The sequence below is a fragment of the Chroicocephalus ridibundus genome, chromosome 9 (assembly GCF_963924245.1).
Source record: "Chroicocephalus ridibundus chromosome 9, bChrRid1.1, whole genome shotgun sequence".
Classification (NCBI taxonomy): Eukaryota; Metazoa; Chordata; class Aves; order Charadriiformes; family Laridae; genus Chroicocephalus; species Chroicocephalus ridibundus.
The window spans coordinates 43,850,127-43,867,834 of NC_086292.1; the positions used below are offsets into that span (position 1 = coordinate 43,850,127).

Genomic DNA, 17,708 nt, shown 5'->3' on the forward strand with positions numbered 1-17,708 from the left:
TTTGTGTGTTGCTACGTATCTGCATAACTTGCTGGCCTTGGTCTTCTGTAGTATCCCTGCAGGCTTCCATTACTTTTATATTCCTGTACTGTTCCACTTTTGCATTAGATTTTAACTTGTTCAGGAAACAGACTGTGGCTTTTTAGTTGTTCTGTAAAGCTTTAATTTGCTATTGAGTAAATAACAAAGATAGAGAAACTGCAGGCTCCAGAACCCGGCTTGAGAGCCATACAGTCTAACTTTCTGAAAAGCAGAATTTGGCTCTTACGAGGACACATATGCATCTTGATATTTTCCCTATATAACTATTGGTTTGTGCCTAAATAAATTGAATAATTAACCTCCTCTTGTTTTATTCGTTACAACTGTAGTGTGCTATGTAGAGGAGCCAACCCTCTCAGGTATTGTGCCAGCAAGTATACTTTTGTCAACAGAAGAAGTGCAAAGTACAGCTCTTGGAGCTGGACGGCAGCTTGGCGAGCCCTGGATCCAGGGATAACACAGCCCTTCCCACGGCGCTCGGTGCGGAGAGTCGCCAGGCATCCCTGAATGCCGTGTGACAGAAAGCGATGGAATAATTGAAGAGCTCAGCACTTTAGTTTTTTAACTAAAGCTCTGGAAATTACTGTGCCCTCACTCAATCCGTGTAGCTTGATTCCCCCTTTTGCTCACGCATGCACACACAGCTGTCTCTTGACGCTGGTTGGCTTTGGGTCCTGGGAAAGGGAGCCAGGTTTTAAAACTCTGGGTTTTTTTGTCCAGAATAGCCAAACTTCTGTCTTGGTTGCTGTTACTGGATTATTTTTTTTTTCTGTTGTACACTATATCTCATTTATTTTGAATATTTTTTTTTTATATACAGGTTTTTAGACCTTTAGCTGTAAGCCATACGGGCAGGACGTTCAGTTCTCACGGCTCTGGCTGGTGCATTAGCATCTTGTCAAATAAAATTGAGAGATGCTGAAGCATGGTAGTGAGTTAGGAGAAGTGAAAGTATTGTTTAAAAGAGGAAGAAAAAAAAAAAAGAGCAGAGCTGCAACCCTGTGCTCTATTCTGTTCCAGTCACTAGAGGGTAGGAGAGCTTCAGTTCTTCCCAGGGAAGACACAGTTCATGCTCCACTGTGATCTCTAAAGAAAAGCTCTGTGACCATCCAAAGGCAGTAAAAATATTTCCCGGCATGCGCTGGAAAAATCTGACAAAGCAGTATTTCCTGGTTTATTGATTCTGCTACTGCACTAAAACACTAGTACTGTACATCAATAACCATCTTTAGTTAGGGAACTCTGGTCTGTGGAAGCAGTACTAGCAGTTTGTGGCAGAACATAAATGCTAGAAAGAAAAATTGTGTGCATGGGGAATATAGGCGTCGAGGGAAGGCACAAGAGGTTACGGAAGAATAGCCAGAGAGTGTGATGGGGTAGAAAACAATGTTGCTGGACGAGATAAAGATACAGGAATAAGGGGAGTAGGGGAAATGGAGAGAGCTCTCTAACGGATGCACAAACTCGTCTCTTTTTTGGCTACTGAGCTGACTCTGGTTGGTCATTGCAGGAGAGAAAGGCCATATACGTTCCATTTGAGCAGCTGAACAGAGACAGATCTAGAATTCATCTCTGTAGGTTTAGGCAAATAGTTTTCCATTTGAAATGGTTTTCCTGGGTTTTTACGCTGAACTATAGCTGACCTCTATTGTAATATTTAGCTTTTCTTCTACAAATACAGGGAAAAACACTTATTTTAAGGATGGATAAAATGAATATAACTTTCACAGCTTTTTTTTTTTTTTTTAAACCTGTATTGCCTATATGAAAGAAATCTGGTTATACTCTTAAGTTGACCGTTTAATGTTATCTTAGTGAAGATTTGGCACATCAGCGTCCTAAATGAGTCTTGTCACACCAGTCACGGGGTTCTTGGAGGCGTCCCAAATTCACCCCAAATGGTTAGTACCCCTGCTGATGGCATTAATGCCTGATGTGACCCCATGGCAGGCTGGCGAAGGGGTTCGCGTGGGCGGCCGTGGATACCGTGCATTCTTCGTGTGTGTTCTCTGAGCTCCTTTGCTTTTCGAAGAAAAAGCTACATTTCAAACAACAACAGAACCAGCAGCAGTAGATGATCTCCTGTCCAGTTACAGTTGTTTCACAGCCATTGCATACAGTATGCAAGAAGGATTTCAGTGACTGAATGTTGTCTTTTAAATCATTTTGGTGCAAGAGCTGTTGAACTGGATGATTTAGCTATCTGTTGATTACACAGTATATATTTTTCACTGCTGCGAGAAGGGGAGTCATCGCACATTTGGGCAGACTCCCAAGACATGGGCAGCACATCCAGATTCCTCATTTTTTATGGGAGCTGAGAACAGCATTGTCCTCTGTGGGAGCTGTCTCCAAGAGCCCAGCTTTCTTCTTTTTCTCATGGAGGGTGGCATTGAGAAGGGAAGAAGATACTATTAGGCACTATTAATATAGGTACTCATATCTGTGTATTGGCAAGCTCTCCCCTCTTTCCTGCTTTTCTTTCTGGGGCGCAGAGGGAGTTGGTAGCTATCTCTGCTGGAGCCCAACAGGGTGATGCTCAGTAGCCTTGTTTGTCCCGGGTGGCTTGAGTCTCACCCTGAGTGCCCCGCACGCTATTTCCAGCATTTGTACAGCTGAATAACCTTTAAGTGTTGAACATCTATGAAGCAAATAAGCAGGTTTGCTTGGGGTGGATTGACCCGCAGCAGTTCGGTCCTGAAACAAAAGCGACGCAATTGCCACCTTGATAGCCTAAGCTGATTGAATAAATTGGCTGAAAGGCTGACCGGACCCAAGCGCTCCTCAGCATCTCATCGCAGGGGAAAATCCCTCGTTCTCCTTTTTCTTTTTTTTTTCTGCGTGGGCTGTTAGGTTTCATTTTTGCCTGCCTCATTGTATTTGGCTTTCTCCCACAATACCCCGTGGGCAGCAGCGCTCTCCAAGCATTTCGTGGAGCGAAGGGACTCGGTTGCCACAGGGTCACGCATCGTGGCGGCAATCTCGTGTCGGTTCACTTGCCTTTCTTGCTGCCCTCTCCTCTTTCCCAAGGGGAGACTGCCTCTGCAAAATGGTTTCCCTGCCTAATGAGGAGAGGTCCAAAGTGTCTTCCTATTTGCGTGTTGTTGTTTTCTCAAATGGCAAATTACGTGGCCCAGTTTCGACGTTGACCTCTTCACAGGGATTGCAGCAGGCTTTCTGTTGTCCTGTCTCATCCTTTTAAATGAAAGATGTGAGAGATGGGCTCGCTTCACACTTGGCCACCTCGCCGTGTCATTTAAATGTACAATTTTTCTGCATCTCTTTATTGCTTCAAAAACAAGTTTGAACTTGGGGCATGTATGTGTGTGTCAGGAAGAGAGACAGATTTGAAAGCAGCCCTGATGCACCAGAGGGGATTCGCTGGGTGCCTATAGAGGGAGATTATATACAAATGGTGTTAGCAGGGAGACTCGAGCTCCTAAAGGATTTTGTGAAGCTGGGTCAATGAGCCAGTTCTTTCCCCTCCAAAGCTCCGTCATTCTTGCTTGTCTCCTCTGTTTGCTCTGTGAAGGCAGAATATGGCCCACCTGCTCATTCTTGTTCTCCAAACCAGAACCAGAAAATAATAAAAAATTGAAAGTTGGTGTGAGAAGCTTCTATATTGATTTTGAAACCAGGAACTAGATTCTGAAAATGGTATTGTGAGCACTGATTTTTAGTTTTCCTGTTTACAGATACGGGATGTTTTTTGGGGAAATGTTCTTTCTAAGCCGTAGGGAGAAGAACCATCTTCTGTTCCTCACGTGGCAGGGTTGTGCTCTATGTCCAGGCCACACTTTTGCTTCAGAAAAGATTACTCATTACTTACCTGGTGTTGCACAGTCCCTAAATCTGCAGTGAACATGGTCTCTTGGACTTTAAAAAGTTAAAAATTCTTTTAAGAGTAAAGCTTTCTGGGTATTCTTGTGCTTACTATTTTCTTTCTGTCTGGCTTGTCCGAGGGATGCTTTTTATTCAAGCTGTTAGCCATTTTACAGTAGTGAGCTGCTCGTAAAGGTAACCTTTATGGTATCACTGGTTATTTGCATCCAGAGCCCAGCCAAAATCAGAGCTTTATCTGGAGAAAACCCCTTGAATTCTGGTCTTAAGACTATCTTGATTTCAGAAGTGATTGGGGGTGGGGGTAGGAAGGAATAAGCAAACTTGTGCAATGTCTTGTGCTTGGGACATGTGCCAGCTTCCATCATAAAGCGTGTGCTTCCTAATTTCCAGCCCTATAGCCTGATACTAGCTGCAGCCAACTTTTCTGTACCTCTGCAAGGCACCTTTACTTTGGTCTGGGACGTAGCCAGAGTGTGAGCTGGCTGACTGCAGAGAGTTTACAGGAAAATATAGCAGGAGAGGCCTGAAGGACCTGGCATCCAGTCTGGGAGCACGGCTGGAAAGAGCTCGGGTTCAGCAGCAGGAGGAGCTGAAGTACCCAAGTGCAGAGGCGTCCGTAGCCTGAGAGGTAACAGGGAAAGGGAAGAGCTGAATAGATAAAAACACTTTAAAATTGCCACTGATTAAGCAGTTATGTCCTCCTTTTCTGGCCAGTATAGACAGGGGCTTTGACTTTTCTGGTCTCATTGCGAAGGCGGGTTAGTGTAGCGACGGCTGGAGGGAGGGAAAGTGTTTGGGGTGGTTTTTTTCAGTGCTTGTTTTGCCCCCGAGTAACTTTGTTGGACTAATCACTGCACTTCTCTCTGCTCTGTTCTGGGTAATAGTTTTTCCAACTCAGGGGGAGGCTGTGAAGTTTAATCAATTAACTCTGTGTAAATCAGTTTGAAACGAGTAGGTGCGGAGTATCAGAGAGGAGGTAAGACTTTTAAAATAAATAGCGCAATAGCATTTTCTTGTCGCCTGGGAGGCGTTTTCTGTAGTGCAGACTTCCCCAGGCGACACTAAAGTTGACTCATTGATGGTCCAGGTCTGTGGGTCTACCACACGTCTGGGTTTCCCCAGACGTGCTTCCTTCCAGGAACTGAGTGGAATCTGAGCCACTGCCTGTTTGGCTGGGATTTCCATCAGGGTGGTCAGAGGAACAACCTGCCAAATACCCGGGGAGGCCGGAGAGGTGGCTGCAGAGCATGCACAGAGTGGTTCTTTGCCGTCCACGTAGATGATACAAGGCACAGGAGACGTGCCAGACCTGCTGAGCACACACTGTGGGAGCAATGTGGGCATGTCCAGGAAATCCAAAGCATTCCTAATGTGACGGGATGTCTTGTGGGGGCGTGAGGCAAGCAGCCGTCCTGAGCTCCGTGCTGCTCCAGTTGGAGAGAGGCTTGTGGTGGTGGCAGAGCTGGGCTGGGGGAGGTAGGAAGCAGCCTGCAGCCATTGAACCTGTGGTGGGGTGCTGCAGATCAGCGCTGTGCCCTAAACCCGTTGCAAACATCTTGGCCTCTCTATCCAGTGCGATGCTCTAAAGTGATGCTAGATCTTGTCCAGAAAGTAGCCAGGTCCTGTTAGCTGGAGACCAACATACGCCTCTTCTGAGATGAGCACAGAGCACTTTGGCAGCTGCACAGCCATCTGGAAAGGGGGTGCACAAGGCCATTTGGCGGGGGCCACCTGTTTTGGAAGGTCAGAGTTGATGCATTGCAACGTGCTCTAGTAACACTGAGCTGCAGGCGCTGATTTTTTCCTGGGACCGCGTGGAATCCGGGCCGGTTTGGGTACCTCCCAAAAGTCCTTTGAACTGTCAGGTCAGTGGCTAAAAGGGTGGGGTTATGTATGCTACAGAACTTGGGCAGGAAGGCCCCCAACGCTGAGCAACTCCCTAAAATACTGCCCTGGTTAAAAAATGAAAAGAATCCAAATTTGACTTGAAAACTGAGTGATAACAACTGTCTTTCGCGTTCAGCCTGGAAGCTTTGAAGAGAACTGGATGCTTTGTTTTTAAAAGAAATTGTAACGCGGATAATAAACTTTGTCTGTTTTGGGTTTTTTTTTTTTTTGTTTTGTTTTTTTGTGAACTAACATCAAATACCTCTTCCTCCTCTGAGGAAGGAGCCGGGGGGGAGGGAGAATCCTTGGTCCTAAAGCAGCGAGTCCATCACATCAAACATGACTATGTTAAATACGAAAATGTTCAAAGTACAACTGAGATAGATAAAGGCTTTGATGGGAAGTGGATATTTCCCAGGGACATTACAAGCAATAATCCAGATGTTATGGTGTAATGCAACGAGTGTCCATGGATAGATGGGGAGCTCAAGCCAAGCAGCGCCTGCTGTAGGCCTTAGCCCTCCACTCCCATGCTGTTACGCCATATGGAAGCAATCTCCAGGCCCCTTTAATAGCCAGCTTTGGATTCCATTTTCACAGGGCTCATAGAGCTAAGTGGAGCTGTTTTATGGACAAGTTAGATAGAAGCCTTTCCAAGATAAACATCCAATTCGAAATTAGGACATACCAAGCTGCAAAATTATTTTAGGGCATATTTCATGGAAGCACTGCCATTTTTCTGAGGCGATTGCCAGACTGTAGGATGCCCTTTGATCCCTTGTGGACATTACTCCCTTTTTTATAAAAAGGATTTTGAAATAGTTCAGTGTTTAGGGAGGAATATATCTGCCGGGACTTTGAAGTATGTCCATGGGAACAGTCATGCTTTAGCTTTTTGGCCTAAAAGACGAACTTTAGAAAAAAAGAAATTACATTGCAGCTGGATTTATGAATCAAAAATCTCGTTTTCTTTTTAAAGGTAGGAATTTTTAATCAGTGTGCCAGGAAAGCCAAACGGGGTGTTTAAATAGAAGTATATTAATATGCTTGTGGGATTCAAAGAGTTGGGCTTTTTAACCAGCAAAAAGCGAGTAAAAAAATTTGTGAGTTCACCACCCATGATTTAAGAATTTTGTTGCTGGGTAATTGATCCATAAAAAGTAATCTTCAGACATCAGGTGCTTTTGCAATCGTTTTATTTAGCAACAACATTTCTTACTTGCTTTTAAAGCTAACACGTCCTGTTTTAAAGTGACTTGTGAAATCTTCTCCTCCGTCTTGCTCCCACCTGTATATGACATGATTGAAGCTTCGAAGTGTGGCGAGTTAAAAGTTGCTTCACGAGAATAAAATATGGCAGGATTTTTACTGCGAGAAGAGGAGTGTAGCCTTGAGTTTTAATGTTTCCAGCTCACTCCCCCCAAATAAAGGCCTACTTAATCATCCTCTGTCCAATAAAATATTGCCAGTTAGCAAACTGTTAGCACAGCCGTGCTATGTAGGATGAAGCTGCGAAGGTAACAAATGTGGCTACCAGGTAACCATAACTCCAGATAAAGAGCCCGGTGGTGTCAGTGTTTTTTCAGCAGGCATCAGTATTTTTGATTCGTGAGCTCGGTTTCTGGGAGCAGGAGCTCCAAAGGCAGCAGGCGAAGAGCGAACGCGGACGACAGGCGGTTGAGTGATTGAGGAGGTGGAAGATGGGTGCTCAGCCTTTCACCTGGCCATCGACTTTATGATTGTGGGCTGTCTCCCCGGAAAGGACAGGCATGCGTTTTATGGACAGAGCTAGAGACATCCAAGAGTTTACTTTAGTTTCTCCCCTCTTCCGCCTCTCCTCCCCAGCACTCTCCTGTGGCTTTCCCTGAGCCAACGTAACAGATTGCTCTCGATGCTTAAGGTCTACGCTTACCAAAGCTCAGCCAGGTTAGCTGAAGTCGACTTCTCTGGTGGTTCAAGCTAACCCTGCTGATTTTGCTCTCATGCTGAATGACATCCCTTCACAGGGCCAGCCACGGTACAGTGCAGGGAGAAAATCCATAGCATCCGATTGCCCTCCATTCTCTGCTTACTCCATGGTACCTCTCTCACTTCTGGTGCTTTCATATCACAGTCAGTTTGAGCATAAAAATGTGGGGTTTGGCGTATAAATGTTTTGTGTTGCTGACTTGCTTTTCAGTCGAGTTTCATACGGAGCGTGCGACTCTCCGACTCTTTGCGCAAGAACCAGTTGTGGAACGGGCTGGTCACCATCACGCTCTTGGAGGGGAAGAACATCCCCGGAGGGGGCTTGGCAGAGATTTTTATTCTCCTCAAACTGGGAGATCAAAGATACAAGAGTAAGGTAAGTATTAAGGATTTCCTTAAGTTTGCTGAAGCCAATAAGGTACCTGGTGGGGTTTTTTTTTGCCAGTGTTGCAACCTCAGATGGAACTATTCTTGAATCCCTTTTATATAAGTGAGATCAAAACCAGGAGATCAGATCAGGGACATTAACATTTTACTAATATGTTTTACATGCCAATATAGAAATAGGAAGTCAGGAATACTGTGTGTATCTGTTTTTGTGCATTTAACGTACTCATCATATTGATGGATGTTTGACATTAATATGAAATGAAATAAAGCTATGTGCATCACACATGTGTTTTGTTCCCTGCCAATACAGAAGTTAGGTTTGCAACGTTAGGTATGCTGGAAAAGCAGAGCTGAAACGGTTCCCAGTGCAGGGGAATTATTTATTTATTTTTTTTTTTTAAAGAACCTTTCTTGAAAAATATGTTACGTATAGCAGAACCCACCCCCTCCGCCCTAAACACATGGAATATTCCATGGTTTGATTTGAAATTTTATTCTTCTAGGCTGTGTTTGCTTGTATCCAGTACCGTTTCATGGGAACCTAAGAAATGAATGGGGTTCCCAAAGATACGCATTTCATCTCCAAACTCCAATAAGGCGAGAGCCTATAATTAAAATAATATTCTGTTGAGAAAGCAAGAGCTTCGCATGTCATGAACTGGAAGTGTGGAGGGAGGAGGAGGAGGAAACAAACCAACCCCCTTCTGTACAAAATGTGCAGAGCAAGTTCACAGAACATAACGTTCAGTGTAGGCGCAGCTGAAACCTGCGCTCTGTCCCCCACATCGGACCTCAAACCAAGGTCATGATATAATGCTTTTTATTTAGAAAAGCAGCTTTGAAAAATAACAAATGGGTTAGTTATTTTAGAATAAATATACGTTATTCCAGTTAAGATCCTTTTTTATGTTTCTCTTTCACGGTCCATAGCTTGTGTCATGAATCTGCAAGACTGCACTGTTTGCAGTCACAGAAAATTAAGAACTTTAAAATGGGGAGTCAAGTACAATGTTGCGGGCAGTGAGTTAATTGCTTAGTATTTCTGTCTGGGGTCCAGCAGGAGTTGGGGAGCGCTGCTTTTACACCCTAATAGGAGTTCACATAGGCAGTGCTTCACATTCTTTCCTGGAGTTTATGCGATTTATGAAGTATGATCTCTCATAGTCCAGAAAAGCAGACAAAGTGGGAGAAATCCCAGTCATGGTCCAGCTAATCCTATCTCCTGTTCTCTCAGTGGCCGTGCTGGTATTGGTGGTGGGTTGCGTAGTGTGATCTGAATTGCAAGTGATTTAAGCCCCAATCCAAAGAATACTCAGAGTAACCTGAACACGCGAACAATCTCACCAAACTCAGAGGGGCCATTTACAGATACCAAATTAACTGGCTGTTAATAATTTCAAGGCTGCTCCTTCTTTGCCTATATGTTAACACAGAAGGGTAAAAAAGACTGGTTTGGGTTCCTGAATTCATTCAAACCTGTTTTCAGGTGATTGTCCTCAAAAGGTTTATTCTTGATATTTTTTTTTTTTTTCTTTTTCCAGTGTGTGGTGTTGAATGATGACCACAGTCCACTGAAAGTGGAGCTGGTGGATCCATTTTGCATTTCAGAATTTCTCCAGCCGTTCATTCACATTGCACTTGCATATTTATCGTTACTGGGAGAGGGGAAAGAGAGTTTTTAAGGAAGAGGAGGCTGTGCATGATGGGCTGGGGAGCTTTGGTTGGAATGACCTTAGGACTTGATGCCCTAACATCTAGAATTGATATGTGCTTTTCTGTGGAAATAAGTACTATTTAAGAAAAGTAAATATTATAACTGCATGTTTTCTAGACACTGTGTAAGAGTGCAAATCCTCAGTGGAGGGAACAGTTTGATTTTCACTACTTCTCTGACAGGAAGGATATGTTGGACATTGAGGTCTGGAGAAAGGATAACAAAAAGCACGAGGAGCTTTTGGGAACGTAAGTTTTTTTCTTTTTTTTTGGGGGTGGGGGGTGGGGTAAGTACAAAAGATAATGTGATTTTTATTATGATTTCTTAAACTGATCAATTTATTTTCATTATCAGCATCATACTGTGTGTTTCTCTCCTTATTCCAGTCATGTCCAGACGCCTCTGGAAGGGTCTGTTTATTAAAATATATTACGGGGTTATTAATTAACCACAACCTGAATGCAGAGACGTGCAAGCTGACCCTCCGCATGCCAACTGTAAAATCCAGAATACTCCGTGAGCTCAGTGGCAGCCGTTTCTGGGAGGGCCGGTGGCAGCAAGGAGGCAGTACTTGTCTGCATTTGCACGGTGATACTGCCCCAGCCCCGCTGTGCTCTGCAGGGCTGATTTGTGGCTTCAGGCTGGTACCCGTTTAGGGATTGTTGTGTTCCTTTTGAGTGGCACTAGTGTCCCTTTTCTCAGTTTGCGCCTTGGTGGTGTCTTCTTGTAGCCTTGTTTGTGGATCCTCTTAACCTGGCTTTGCTTTATTTGGGTAAGCTCTTCCCCATTGCCACAAAGGACTGATCTCAGTGGGTTTGGCGCCTCATGATATTGCACAAGCTCGTGTTGTTTAAAGCACCATTTTTAGAGGTAGCCTCACAGGTGGTCGACCCATCTCCTGACTGATACCAGATTTTGTCTCACTGCATTATTTCGTTACAGCTTCAAATTCTCAAGTAATGATCTTATGCCGCGTTAGCAGATGAGACCTTTTTTGGGTTAGCAGTTGAACCTTTCATTTTAATTTCTTAATGGGGATAGAATATGGTTCCCACTCTTAAGTCCTGCTCTTTCCTCTCCACTCTAACTCCATCTTATTTTGTACAGTATTAGTACAGTCTTGGTTTCCTAGTAGTAACTGTATCTTCTTCTGGCTTGCAGCATTGTCATCTAGACCCATCTCCCCAAAATGCATCTGCACAGTTGGCTACATGCAGCAGCACCAAGAACCGTTTAATTTACTGGAGCCCCTCTTGGCTCTGTCCTTGCTTATCTGCTTGCAGGATCGGTGCCACAACCCCTGAATTCTTAGGGGCAGGGATCCTGTCTGCCCTCGTTTGCCGTTCTCACCTGGCGAGCCTTTCACAACTTGCTAACTAAGTAACAGTAACTCGTAAGAACATTCTCTTACTTTAAGCATTCAAATAGTTTGAAACTATTCACTGAGAAGAACAATGCCCTTTGGCTCTACAAATGTTTGTGGTTTTGCAGAGCAGGAAATGCTTTCTGGCTGAATGCTATTGCTCATCACATGGAGAAGTGGCTGAAGATGAATCTGTTCCTTCCATTCTCACAGTTACTTTTATTACTTCTGATATTCTCTTTAGAGTCAGGAAATGTAGCAGTGTTTGCAGCTTGCCTCTGTTCAATCTCCCTGATGCTGGAGAAATTCTTCCTTAGGATTTTCCGCCCCTTTTGTTTGTTTTTTTTTTTTTTTCTTTTTTTTTCTTCCACTGGTTTCTGGCAGGTGGTGTTCAACATGGCAAAAAAATTATCAGCAAAATGCTTATTCTATTATTAAAGACTTCAGCAAGGGGAAAGCCTGCGTGTGTTAGATTTACCTTAAAGTTATTGTTGCTGTCTATGTGGAGAGAAAATATTACTGTTGTTGCCTTAAGCACATCAAATTCGCTGTAGCATCAAAACAGGAAAAAAACTGTACTAGATTTTAAAGGTTGATTGCAAGAATAGGTAAACACCAAATGCGTAATAACAAGCCTTGTTTGTACAGCATAGAAACTTTTGACACCCAATAAATAATATTTTATGAAGGGTTCAAGTGCAGTGTAATCTGGAAAAGGATTCTGTAGGCAAAACAACATTATGAGGTGCCATGTTTATTGTCCCCGTGATTTCCAAGTTGAGTTTTCAGATTCCTAGGTTTCACACCATCACAATAAGAAAGATCCTTTAGTGAAATGTTTGTGGGTTATGTTCCATTACTACATATAGCAGTACAGCCCAGCTGCCCTCAAATAATTTGCATGGTTTTGAGGAAAAGGCAAAATTTGCTGGATCTTAGTAAATAATTCTGTGGTCAATTTGTGGGTACAGTTAGGATTCATTATGCTCCCTCGGGGCCACGTAGGTTGATCTGTGCTGGTTAGACCTTTAAATACATATACTATGTGTATATGTATTTATGTATGTATATGTGTATATATGTGTGCGTATATAGATATAAAATATTTAAATGAAGTTGAGAAGATGCACAAGGTGGAGTCACGTTTTATAATCCAGACTGCTGACCTTCTGTGGAATAAGACTTCTGTTAATTCCTTTAGACCCAGGAGTTCATGCAGGATGGATGCCTTAAGCCCCTGGAACATGGCTCTTCTTCTGCCAGGCATAATTTGGTTTCCGGGTAAAATATTGTTCTTGAAATAGGACCTGAAGCATCTGTGGAGACTATGGAACATGTACAATAAGAAATGTGTTGGACCTCCGGTACTAAACACTAACACCTGGGGCCTTTGTCTGCTTCTGAATTAGTAAGGAAACATTCGGTGTGATTTTGTGTCACCCTTCTATCACGAAACAAACCCTCGCTGTCAGTGCACATCGCAAGCTAAATTATTACGTTCAGCCTACCTGCGTCCTCCTTAGGTTTTCAACTGGATCCAGTGTCTCTTCCTCGCTTAAAATCCCGCGGCATTGAATGGTTCAGCTGCGACACCGAGGGGTGGCTGTGTTTTGGTGCTGGATGAGATAATCCCTCTATTTGGTCTGCGCAGAACTGTTAGTAACATTTATTGAGTGCTTTTTGTGTCCTTTGGGATAAGAGGCATGCTATAAACAGGAGATGATGTTAATGTATATTAATAAACAAAGGTGTTAACGTGTGCAGAATTTGTCCAGGCAGAGTTAAATTGTTTATGCCAAGTGGTTACAGGGTGTTTCTGCATTAAGGGATATGTTTTGAAAAAGAGATGCTGCAAAATGTTGGGTTTTTTTTTTCCTTCACATATTTACCTCAAGAAAGAGATTTTACAAAACCTGCTAGAGTTAAGACCGTGAGCTATGGGATTGGAGTGCATCCAATAGCTTTATGATGAATGTCTCCAGGAAACAGTGTCTTTGCAACAAGAAACAATCCGTATTTTAAAGGCCATGCTGTTGGGATGGAGCAGTAAAATCGACTATGACTGCGTACAAACCTTTCATTTAAATTTCACCGAGCTATAGGAAGAATCAGACAACCAAAACTCACCTGTAGAATAAGTCAGAATAAGACCTTATTTAATTGTCTCCTTTACACCTGTGGTATTTGAAATTCCTTTCCAAATATTAATCATAGGTGTATCTTACTGTATACTGTGATAATGATTCTGACCTCCTTTGTGAAGGGCTTTCAAGAATTCCGCAGGCGGAAAAAATGGCAATGTTGTGTGTGGATTTTTTCATATGTATTTATATATATATTTAAAGCTACTTATAATTTGATGAACTGTGGATTGGGTAATAAAATACAACTCTATAATTACTGGTAAGAGGCTAGGCTCTGCACTTTTTAGTGAAACTTTAACACTTGATTCCCTGATAAACAAATAATTTTACCCCCAAATTTACTATGTAGGGCTCTCAAGTAATATTTCTCTTCAAATTGAATAAAAAAGGGGTGTGTGTGTGGGGAAGTCTGGCCGCTAAAGATGAGGGCTGTAAGTAAAAATAACAGTCTAAAATGAAAACTAAAGCTGTGGTGTAATCCTTTGTGGGACGAGAGGTTAATATAGAGGTGTAGACCTCGATATTGATCAGGAGGCAGAAGGAAAGCATTTAATTGTGGTTAAAAAAAAGCGATACATTTGTGTGCACAAGGCACTCTTAACTTACAGAACCGTATCCCGTCCAGATCATGAATGTAGCCATGTGTGTGAAAGTCTATACCTGGATTTAATATGTAATGTAGCAACAGATAACGAGCAGAGCTATCCTATTCTGAGATAGGAATACTATGTTGAGAATTTAACTCAGGAGGTCATTTGCGTTACCTAAAATATAATCCGAGAGTCTTGCCCTTTGCATTCAGATCGGGCAACTTTTGAGCAAACAGTGGATTGCCTCCATTAGCTTCATACTGTGCCCGTCACTGTAGTCTCTTACCACTTTCCTGTGAAATACTTACCTGTAATAAGGTCTTGCAGATAGAAAGCTGAGAAAGAAGGAAAGGAAGAGTTTCAAGAGGATGGGGGAAGTAGTTTGGAAATCATTAGACTCGTGTTAATAGCGTAGAAGCGTTTGTGTGGAAACTGCAGAATTTATATAGTAAATTGAACGTCTAATTGTTCTACCAAGCTGCATTCTTTGCAGTCTGATCAATTATGTTGTATAACCTAAATGAAACAGATTGTCTTTTCTTTTCTTAAGCCTTTTGCCATTTGCAAGTGCAAATGCAGATTTTCTTTTCAGCTCCTCAAAAGAAAATACAGAGGCATACCATCACCTTGAGTGAACACAGATGTTTTAAGGAAGTTAGTTTGCACGGAAATCAGACATGATTTGAGGAAGAAATGCTTATACTCCACCTCCTGCTGTCTTCCCCTCCACATGTGCATCTCTCCTACCCCCACACCCTTATATTCAATCTTTTCTTTGACCTTTGGCTAATCAAATTCTTTTAATAAGAGAAACAATTCCAATTTGCCAAAACAAGCTACAATTATATTTAACTTTGCCTTTGAGATACGAGGGATTTCTGAGGTTATCTATAGGTGGGAGATACACCGTTGTCTGAACGAGTTGTCTTTTCTCTCTTACCCCGTGGAAAGTTCTTAATATAAAAAAGCAAATGCAGCTTTTCCCAGTTGCGGGCTGTGTTGAGTGGGTGGTGGATGAAATGCTGATGTGGGAGATGTGGCCTCTGTTGCCAGCAGAACTGCAGACCAGCTGGGTGACCCTGAGTTTTCCTCTCTCCTTTCTGCAGTTTCTTCATCTGTAAAAAAAAACAAAACAAAACAAAAAAAACCCAAAGAAACCCCAACCAAACAAAAACCCCCAAGATAACGATACATCCCCTCTTTTAATGGTACTTTAGGTATCAGTGCAAAACTGCTGCAGTCTGAGAAGCAACTCTGTTAATGCAGCCAAGGTGGTGTTGACCTCCAGTGTGGAAGTGATAAGGTCTTTTTCTCAAATGTTTGCCTTTTTTTGTTGTTGTTTTATTTTCCTTTCTGCTGTAACTTCTCTTGTCATATCTTTCTGAAGAGTCTAGGCGTAGCAATGAGCTTTAAATGCAGCCTCTCACACTTGGAAACTGTGTTGAGAGGCAGCCTACGCGCCGAGCAGTGTTGGTACTCTTCCTGGTTTATTTTCTTCCTCTTTCAAAGCACTTGAAAGCAGTTAATAAGAGTAAACTTGCAACCTGTTGTACATTCGGTGCAGTGAATAGCAAAGAGCACACTTAAGGCAGAGTCATTCCCATTGATTCTGGTCAGAAGAAACTTACACAAAGAGCTGTGTTTTAATACACGGAGCTACTGGATGACTTACAAACTCATCAGAGCAATGACTTTTACTTCGTAACACAGCTTCTTGGCTTTTCAGGCTGAAATGTTTTGGGATTTTTTTTTCTTTTTCACCCCCCTTAGCATTCACAGAAAATAGGCTGTTAAGAAGCGGAAAGCATGCAATTTATAGCAGATGGGTATAAACCGCTCCAGCTCTACTACTGGAATGGGATCAATCAGGAACACTACATGCACCATTTACCCAGAAGAAACCCACCTGGGGGAACCCTGTGGAATTTTAGCCTATTAAGGCAACACCTTAACAAGTTTAGTTTAAATAAAAACTTGTCGGCAGGCATTAAGCGGAGCGAAAGCTCTCCCTCTCCGTCATCCGCTCGCCGTCCCTTTGAGAAATGCGACTCCCCTTGCACTGTGGCAACAAAGCTTCTCCTTCCTTGGTTTTGTTTTTCCCTTTTGCATCTGTGACTTTTGTTCAGCCTGATCTTAAAAGCCAAGCCCTACGGAGGTTCAAAAAAGTTCCACTCCATTTACTGGACTGCTAAATAGAAGGCATTTAGCCGAGCCAAGTGATTAGGCTTTCTCTTGCATTTAACCGCTCCCTTCACATGTAACTGGCTGTCTAGTGATATCTCTCTGCTTTAGCCCGTGCTCGTCTTTTATTATTGTCCCTTTATAAATGTTTCTCTTTTTTCCTCCTTACTTTTATTTTTTGGTGAAGTATCAGGTTAATGATACATATTAGATGCAGGGGATGGGAGGGGGACTTTTTAAGACAATCCTTCCCTTTGGGAAGTAGTACACCGAAAATGCAGCTTGAGTAAGGCTTGTAAAAGAGATTGGGGCATACAGTATAATGTAGCATAAAATGGAGTATGTGACTTTAAAGAAACTAATCTATTTTAGGCTAATGTTTTAAATTTTGCGTTTGCCTCTTTTCTTTTCCCCCAGGTGAAATACAAGTTGTGTTTCGAATCCATCACAAAGCACTAGGGGATTTTAGAGGGGAAGTGAGGCAGGCCAGAGTTAAGTTTTCCTACTGTACTCGTAGCCCAAACCTTTTACCTCTGCTTACCAATAGGTGAACCAGAAAGCAAAACTTGACAATAAGTGCAACAGAAACTGGCTAATTGGTTTTCCATGTTTAATTTTGAGATACTTTTTCTTGCGTTCTTTTCCATCCTGAACAACCAATAAGTTTTGGTGCCTGCTTGCTACTGAAATCAATATAAATATCACTTTATCTTTTTTTTTCCAGCTCCTTATTAACCCGTTGGTCATGTCATTCTAGGTGCCAAGTTGATATTACTGCCCTGCCGATGAAGCGAACCAATTGCTTAGAGCTGCCTCTGGAAAAATATCCAGGGTCCCTGCTAATGCTGATCGCGGTTTCCCCGTGTACGGGAGTGTCTATCTCTGATCTGTGTGTCTGCCCTTTGGGAGACCCCAGTGAAAGGCAACAGATTTCACAGCGCTATGTGAGTTTGCGGGTTTTTTTTCCTTTCTTTTTTTTTTTTTTTTCCTCCTTTAGTTTTGAAAGTAGTCAAAATTGCAGGGAAAAATAAAAATAAAAAAAAAGATTTGGCCAGTCACAATAACATGTCTCCTACCAGAGAAAACTATCACATGGAACAGTTATTACGTTTCGAATGACAAGGAGGTTTGCAGGGCAGATAGACCCAAGCGATTTGGCTGCTTGTATTTGTTGAGTTTTAAACTAATACTTTTCTTTGCAAACTTGAATTGTATTAAGAGATTATCGTGGGGAATAAGAGACATTGAGCACCACAGAGAGCTTATAGTATGCTTAGCTTTTGTTCTTCCTTTGGGGAGGATATGTTCTGGACTTCCAACTTTTGGAGGATAAAGCCAATGATGGCTTCCACACCTCAGTCCTGAAAACCCGGGCAAGAAGAAATAAGTGTGTATCTCTCGAAAATGGGGCAAGAAGAAATAAGCATGTATATCTCGAAAATAGAGTGCAAGTCTAAGGAATTTGAACAACACAAGTCAAAGTTACTTTTGAGGACAGATTCCTCACTCCTGATTGAATGTGCTGCCCTCCTGACCCATGCTGCTTCTCCAGGTCTACCTACGTCCCATTTTCTGTTTTAATTGGC

The 17,708-nt window shown here is 42.6% G+C and overlaps 1 protein-coding gene across 4 annotated transcripts in view; it reads left to right on the forward strand.

The window, feature by feature from the left end:
* Window positions 1-17,708, forward strand: part of MCTP2 (multiple C2 and transmembrane domain containing 2) — a 129,328-nt gene that overhangs the window by 45,210 nt on the left and 66,410 nt on the right. For 2 of the 4 annotated variants that reach the window (XM_063346613.1, XM_063346611.1), the window contains 3 exons: window positions 7,952-8,116; window positions 9,962-10,092; window positions 16,880-17,066. In XM_063346613.1, the coding sequence (XP_063202683.1) occupies window positions 7,952-8,116; window positions 9,962-10,092; window positions 16,880-17,066 (483 nt within the window). Of the gene's footprint in view, window positions 1-4,387; window positions 4,514-7,951; window positions 8,117-9,961; window positions 10,093-16,879; window positions 17,067-17,708 lie in introns of those variants that run through there. The other 2 variants (XM_063346614.1, XM_063346615.1) reach the window with 2 other exon arrangements.